Source organism: Prionailurus bengalensis, chromosome A3, assembly GCF_016509475.1.
Source record: "Prionailurus bengalensis isolate Pbe53 chromosome A3, Fcat_Pben_1.1_paternal_pri, whole genome shotgun sequence".
Classification (NCBI taxonomy): Eukaryota; Metazoa; Chordata; class Mammalia; order Carnivora; family Felidae; genus Prionailurus; species Prionailurus bengalensis.
This window is the reverse complement of record NC_057354.1, coordinates 15472161-15479207: the sequence shown is the minus strand read 5'-3', so window position 1 is coordinate 15479207 and position 7047 is coordinate 15472161. Positions and strand designations below refer to the sequence as shown.

General features: G+C 56.8%; 2 protein-coding genes across 3 annotated transcripts in view; both read left to right on the top strand.

Annotated features, from left to right (window-relative positions):
• Nucleotides 1-4103, top strand: part of SYS1 (SYS1 golgi trafficking protein) — a 35293-nt gene extending 31190 nt beyond the window's left edge. The window contains exon 5 of one of the 2 annotated variants that reach the window (XR_006300728.1): nt 41-349. Coding sequence is in view for 1 of the 2 variants with exons in the window: in XM_043602275.1 (XP_043458210.1) it covers nt 4030-4036 (7 nt within the window). In the remaining variant the exon portion in view is untranslated. Of the gene's footprint in view, nt 1-40; nt 350-4029 lie in introns of those variants that run through there. The other variant, XM_043602275.1, reaches the window with a different exon arrangement.
• DBNDD2 (dysbindin domain containing 2) lies at nt 4038-6593 on the top strand. The gene is made up of 3 exons (XM_043602271.1): nt 4038-4176; nt 4372-4509; nt 5916-6593. Exons 1-3 carry the CDS (start codon nt 4038-4040, stop codon nt 6119-6121), a joined length of 483 nt encoding a protein of 160 aa, XP_043458206.1. The 3' UTR covers nt 6122-6593.
• Nucleotides 6594-7047: the final 454 nt, after the last annotated feature.

Here is a 7047-nt window from a genome sequence, read left to right as displayed (position 1 = left end):
ACCCACCACACTCCAAGCTGGCCTCATTCCTCTGTGCTAGGAAATGGGACCGAGTGTCTACTCCACCCATGAATGAGGAATAAGAATCAAACTGACTGAGACCTTTCTTGGGAGATGAAAACTGCAACAGGACTGAAGGGGAACAGGCTGGGGCCAGTGGTTATAACACAGTCTCTGGAGCAGCCGATCTGGATTCAAAATCCATTATTTGCTGTATGGCCTTGGACAAGTCCCTTGACCTCTCTGTACCTCAGTTTTCATCTGGAAAATGGAAATAATAATAATAGTACTTACCTCACAAGATTGTTAAGAGGATTAAAAGAGTTAATAAATATAGGCAAAACACTTATAACAGCAACAGATATATAATAAGTTCTGAAGAAGTGTTAACTATCAGGGTGTACTTCCTGTAATTACAGAAATTCGTGGAAGAAAGCAGTTTCCTCCCTTTCTCAGAACCCATTACCATCAAAACACCTAATGTTTGTTAAGCATCTCCAAAGTGCCCACGTCCGGTACTAAGCATTTTATACGAATTACCTCATAAGTAGTAGGGATTAATTATTCCTACCTAATAAGCAAGGAAATCAAAGAACAGAGAAATTAAGTGTTTATACAACCAGCTAGATGGAGAGCTAGGTTTGCAACCCAGGAGGGTCTGACGACCACGCCTGTGCCCTTAACCACTTGCCTCCCATAAACTAGTTTCCTTGCTTGTAAAATAGTGGGAAAGCCGCCGGCTGTGTTTCTCCCAGGGTTTTGGGATCCCACTAACAAGAGAAGCAACAGCGCTTCAGGTACTTGTTCAGAGCGCTGGTCCCCGACAGGGAAACCCGAATGTATCTCGACTCCATCCCTCTCTTTGCATATGCCCCTCCCCACCCCACCCCCGCCCCTCTTCTCCGCTCGTTGAACTCATTTCTTCAAGATTCGGCTCAGATATCAGCACCTAGATTTTATTCTAACAATGGAGGGGTTTAAGCAGGGGGCGGAACACCAGAGTTGGCGGTTTGAAATGATGGCTGACGGCTGGGGCGGGGGGCGGGGATGGAGTGTAGCCGGGCCGAGCGAGTACAGGGTACCCAGATAGAAGGCTACTGGGAGAGCCAAGGAGAGATGGTGGTGGAAATGGAGAGGGTTGGTGGATTGGAAAGTTATTCAGGAAGGAGAATCGACAGGAAATGGAGGTGTATTTAGCGCAGGACAGAGAGGTGCCAAGGATGACTCCTAGTTCCTGGCTTGCTCGCGGATGTTTGTTGAGTGAATGAACGAATGACCCCACGGCAGAAGCATCCCCGACAGACACCCCCGACCCGGTCCCGTCCCGTCCCGTCCCCGAGGCTTCTGGAGCTCCGAGCGCGAGCACAAGGGGATGGGGGGAGGGAGGGAGGAGGAAGAGAATGGGCAAGAGTCTCCGTCCAGGAGTTAAGCAGATTGGACACTTCTGGGGCTGGTCTGAGCAGGAGGCGCGGCGAGGGGTGCAAGCCCTTCTCCTCTCCTCCCTCAGTTTGCGCGTCGCCCCTCCACCCCCGCCAGCCCGGATGCACAGCGCCCCTGTTCGCGCCCTGGAGGGCTTGGCTTCTCGCCGGCGTCTCGGGGCGCGGCGCTGCGGCCCACCCCTGCAGCCCTGACCCGCCCCGTCCCGGCGCCCACCCCGCCCAGTGCGCTGGAAGGCTGGGCGGCGGCTCGGTCCGGTCCCGGATCCAGAACCGGGGGCTGCCGGGTGAGTCCCAGGTTCAGGAGGCCCTCCGCCGCGGCGCACCTGCCCTGAGTCGCGGCACCGGGTCAGTGCCCTCCCGGCTCCGCCGGGCCCCTTTCCCCGCGTGCGCCTTCTCGCCCGGGGTGCGGGTGCGTTCCGGCGGGGCTGCCCACGAGTCGCCAGCAGCAAGTGCGCGTGGGCCGGGAACCCGCGCGTGTCCCCGCGGCGGGGCTGCGCCGCCGGGGCGCGGCGCAGCAAGTGGATCGGAGCGTGCGGAGCCCAGCGCCCGGGCGGCGGGTTGCGGGCGGGCTGCGGGCGGAGTGCAGACGAGCGTGGCCGGCCGCGGGGCAAGGATGCGCGCGGGGAACTTTTCGCCCGGCCTGGAAGTGCGAGCGGCCGCGCCCGAGGGGGCTCCCCGCGGCGGCCGGGAGGGAGGCGAGCGCGGGTGCCCGTCGCCACCCCTCCCCCACTTCCGCCGCCCGCCGCTTCCTCGTTCCCGGCTCCCAGGGCCCGGCCGTCCCGCGGGAGCCCCGGCAGCGCAGCCCCACCCCGGCCGGCGCGTCTCGCTCCCACGCCCCCGCAGCCGTCTCGCCGGAGCCCAGCCACCGAGGCAGCGGGGGCGCGGGGCGCTGCAGGTAGGGGCTCTGCGGCAGGGGCGACGGGCTGGCCGGGGGCCGGGGGCCGGCGGCACGAACTGGACGCCTCGGGGCCCTCGGCCTCCTCTCCACCCCCACCCCTCACCGCCCGCCCACCGGCGGGCGCGCCCCGGCCCTTTTTAGGGAATTCTCTAGCTCCTGCGGACTCAAGGGCGGGTGGAGCGGAGACCAGGAGGGCGCTCTGCCTTTCACGGGCACCCCGGGCTCCCCAGACCTGGACTCCCTTCTCCCGGCACCTTTCGTCTCGTAAACAACTCCTTTTCTCTCCCTGGCCCCGGCTCCGATGCCCCCTGGGGGCAGCTCCTTGGGTCTCGGGAGAAGGATGGGGCTGGGGAGGGGGAAGGGGGAGCCCCCGCGCCCCCAGCCCATGGGCGCCCCCACCCTCGTTCTCTCCTTCCCCTGCCCCCCCCCCCCCCTCCACCCGGCCGCTGGAGCAGACGGCCCCAGGGGCCCCGGGTATTTTTAGCGCTGTGACCTGGGCGGCAGCTCGGAAAGCTTTTCCCAGGAATCGGCGTCAGCGCCTCCCCTCCCCCCCCGCCCCCCCGCCAGCCGGCGGCCACCCGGTCCCGCACACTGCCTTTGGCCCTGGCTGGCCCGCTTGGGTTTGGGCCCCTCGCGGCCCGCAGCAGCGCCTGTGGAGCTGGCCAGGGTCTCGGACACTGATTCCAGATGAGGAGGCAGGCTGCAGAGGATGACGAGCTGGTCCTCAAGCTCTTGCCTCCGGTGATGGGCTCAGAGGGACGAGCAAATGGGAGTGAACGTGTAGAGCCTGGGCTGGCCCAGAGTTCTGGTATCCTGGAAAGCTCTCAGCACTGGGGGTCCGGGGGCCCTGAATTGGACCCAGGCCCCGCCCTTCCAATTGCTACTTTGACTAATAGGGATGTAAGACTGAGATGTCAGAGGAGAGGCGCCCAAATAACGAGCTGGGGAAAGCGGAGAAGAGATGGGCGGCCTCTGGATAGTATAGTATCCGGGCTTTACATTTTACGGCACACCTGCACCCGCAGCCTCTCCCATTTGAGGCAGGTAGGACTATTAGGCCATTTTCAGATGGGGAGACCGAGGCTGGAAAGATGATTTCCTTAGGGGCAGAGCCAAGTCTGGAAGTCAGATCTGTGATTTCAGAGCAGGGTTTGGAGGGGATGGTGGTGATGGGGAGTATGGTGGGGAGGAGGTGCTTTAGCCTTTGTCTGGGTTTTGAAGGCAGAGCATGAACCAGAGTTGCAGCACTAGAGGAAGATGACCTTCCACCCTGAGATCCCCAGCCCACCCCCTTCCCTGGCCTTCTGAGGGGAGGCCGGGTCCATTAAAAGTGCCTCCCCCATTTGGGCTGGACCAGTCCTCTCACGAGGGCATGATACTGAGTCTTGGCCATCGGCCCCATTCCCTGAATACAGAGGAGCTTCTCTTGCCGTGCCTGGAACCGGCATCCCCTTTGTGGAGCCAGGGTCAGCGCTGTCGCTTTAGGAGACTTGTGGTAATGGACTTTGTGGTAACAGACTTTGTTTCGAGGAAGGGAAGGAGGTAGCCAAGACCAGAGGTGTCCAGCTGCACCTGGAGGCCCCACGGCTGGGATGCCAGCTGCAGCGGAGCTCCCCACGCTCCCCAGGCCCAGCCTCCCGCCCACCCCTTCCCTCTCAACTTCATAGCTGTACTTGCTTTTCCACCTTCCAGGAGCTGACATGGACCCAAATCCCCGGGCAGCCCTGGAGCGCCAGCAGCTCCGCCTTCGGGAGCGGCAGAAATTCTTTGAGGACATTTTACAGCCCGAGACAGAGTTTGTCTTCCCCCTGTCCCACCTGCATCTCGAGTCGCAGAGACGTAAGCTCTGAGTCCTGGGGAGAGGGACTGGGGTGGGGTAGGGGAGGCACGTCTTGTACGTCCTGAAGTATGGGAGCCTCATCCTCCCATTTTGTTGGCCCTCGAGACTTCTGTCTCTAGACCTGACACATATCTCTGACCATCCTATGTGCTCTGGCCTGCATCCTCCTGACCTGCCCCCTTCTTGATCTGCAGCCCCCATAGGTAGTATCTCATCCATGGAAGTGAATGTGGATGCCCTGGAGCAGGTAGAACTTATTGACCTTGGGGACCAAGATGGAGCAGATGTGTTCTTGCCTTGCGAAGACCCTCCACCAACCCCCCAGACATCTGGTATGCCCCTTGGCTTTGGGGACTTGGGCACTAGTTAGCCAGAAACAGGCGTCAGGCTCTGAAATGAGGCTGCAAGCGGGACCGGGGAAATATACACGTAGGGCCTGGCAGTGGGTGTTTCTACCAATAAAACAGCTGTCTGTTCTGATTTTAGGGACGTTGACTCTGAGGGGAACTGGATGACAGATCCTCAATCTAAAATTCTGAGGCGGGGATGCCTGGGTGGCTCAGTCAGTTAGGCATCTGACTCTTGATTTCAGCTCAGGTCATGATCTCATAGTTTGTGGGATCAAGCGCTCCATTGGGCTCCTCACTGTCCACGAGGAGGCTGCTTGGGATTCTCTCTCCTCTCTGCCCCTTCCCCGGCTCTCGCATACATGCTCTTGCACACTCTGTCTCTCCCTCTCAAAATAAATAAACATTTAAATGTGTTGGGTGCCGCACACTATCTAAAAATAAATAAATAAATAAATAAATAAATAAATAAATAAATCTAAAAAATAAATAAAACTTCTGGGAATGCCCCAACCCCCCCCCCTTAGTCTTTGTTAATTTTACATTTGTGAAATTAATGTAATTAGTTCATGTAATTAAAATAATATAAAATATAATTTTTATATTACACAACTTAAGCTGATTTAGTCATCTTCATATGAACATTTACTGAGCACTTTTTTTTTTTTTTTAGTTGCTAATACTGTGCCAAATTAGCTCAATTCTTATAATATCCTATTAGGGCAGGTGGTAGTATCCTAATTTTATAAAGGAAGAAATTAGAAGTTGTCACACAGCCAGAAAGCGGAAGAGCTGAGCTCAAACCATGGCTTTCTCATTCCAAAGCCCGTATGTTTAGCTTATAAGATAGATACTCTCTTTTTTTAAAGTAGGCTTCATGCCTAATGCAGGGCCCAACGCGGGGCTTGAACTCATGACTCTGAGATGGAGACCTGAGCTGAGATCAAGATTCAGACACTTAATGGATGAAACCACCCAGGCTTCTTCTTTTCTCTAAAACTGCTGCTGTTTACTGATGGCCTGCTACGTGCCAGGCATTTTATAATCATTCTTCAATTTCATCCTCAAAACCCTTCTGGAACCCCATTTTTACAGAGAAGATTCAGAGTCCTTGAGGGGGAAAATGACTTGCCCAAAGCTACCCAATATCAAGTAGGTGGGGTAGGTGGAGTTTGCACGCTTGAGTCCATGGAGCAGACTGCAGGGCCCACACATGCCGTAGTGAAATGAAGGGACCTGAGAGTCAGGACACCTGGCTGTCTGCCGGACTGGCTCAGTTGACTGGTGAGGCCTCTGCGCCTCTCTGGGCTTCAGCCCCTGCTGGCCAGAGCATCTCTCAGAGCCCCCTGAAGCCCTGTTTGTGGCGCTGACCAACTCTTCTTTTTGGGCAGGGATGGACGACCGTCCAGAGGAGCTGGGCCTGCCAACGGCCACGCCAGACAGGACCGCTTCCCGCACCTCCTCCTCGTCTTCTGACGACTCCACCAACCTGCACAGCCCAAATCCCAGTGACGGCGGAGCGGACACGCCCTTGGCACAGTCTGATGAGGAAGAGGATGGGGCCGATGGGGGGGCAGAGCCTGGAGCTTGCAGCTAGCAGTGGGCGTCTATGTATAGACTGAGTGGGCTGGCTCTTCCACACAGGAGACGAGAGGCCCAGCCAGAGCCCTGCGGAGAAGACCAGACTCTTTACTTGCAGCAGGCACTGGGGGGAGGCAAGGATGGTGGGATGGTGAGCCTCTCTGGGAATCAACCCTCCTGCTTTACTGCTAACCTTTCCTGCTGCAACCCGCGCCCCCCCCCCCCCCCCCCCCGCCAGTTTTTGGCTTTACTCCTGAGGCAGGGCTTGCAGGCGCGGAGATGGAAGATGAGGTAGGACGAGATGCCGCTGCTTTTCCTAGCGCCCCTGCCTCCCCCAGACTATCCTGCAGTCTTCTGATAGAGTCTCCTACACCAGTGTCTCTAAGTGGACGTGAACTCCTAGCACTCCCCGTGCAGTGGTACCCCTGCTCCCCCACCCCCTGTTTGGGAACAGGGCACGGAATAAGTAATAAACAGATAATAATATACCAACCATCCCCCTTCATTTATCACACTGCAGAGATATCAAACCCGCTGTATTTTTTCGGTTCTCTAGCCAACACCATGTCCCCATCTCTCATGTACTCTATATCTTCAGGAAGTATTTCTTGAATACCTATGCCAGACATTTGGAATGCAGTTTTGAACAAGACAGGCTGTATCCCTGCCTGCATGCAGTTTACTGTCTCTGGAGGAGAAAATCAGGTAAATACCACAATTCACAGTGTAATAAGCAGCGTGATGAGCGAGCGACTCTGGTGTCAGAAAATAGCTCGTATGGTCATTGAAGAGCTGAGTTTTAAGCTGAGATCCAGAGGCTGAGTGGGAGTTTGCCAAATGGGGGCTGTAATCCAGGCAGAAAGAGCAGCTTGAGAAGACTTTAAATGGGGAGAAACAGCTCCGAGGAACTGAAACATTCAGCTTGGCTGAACTGTGGAATTT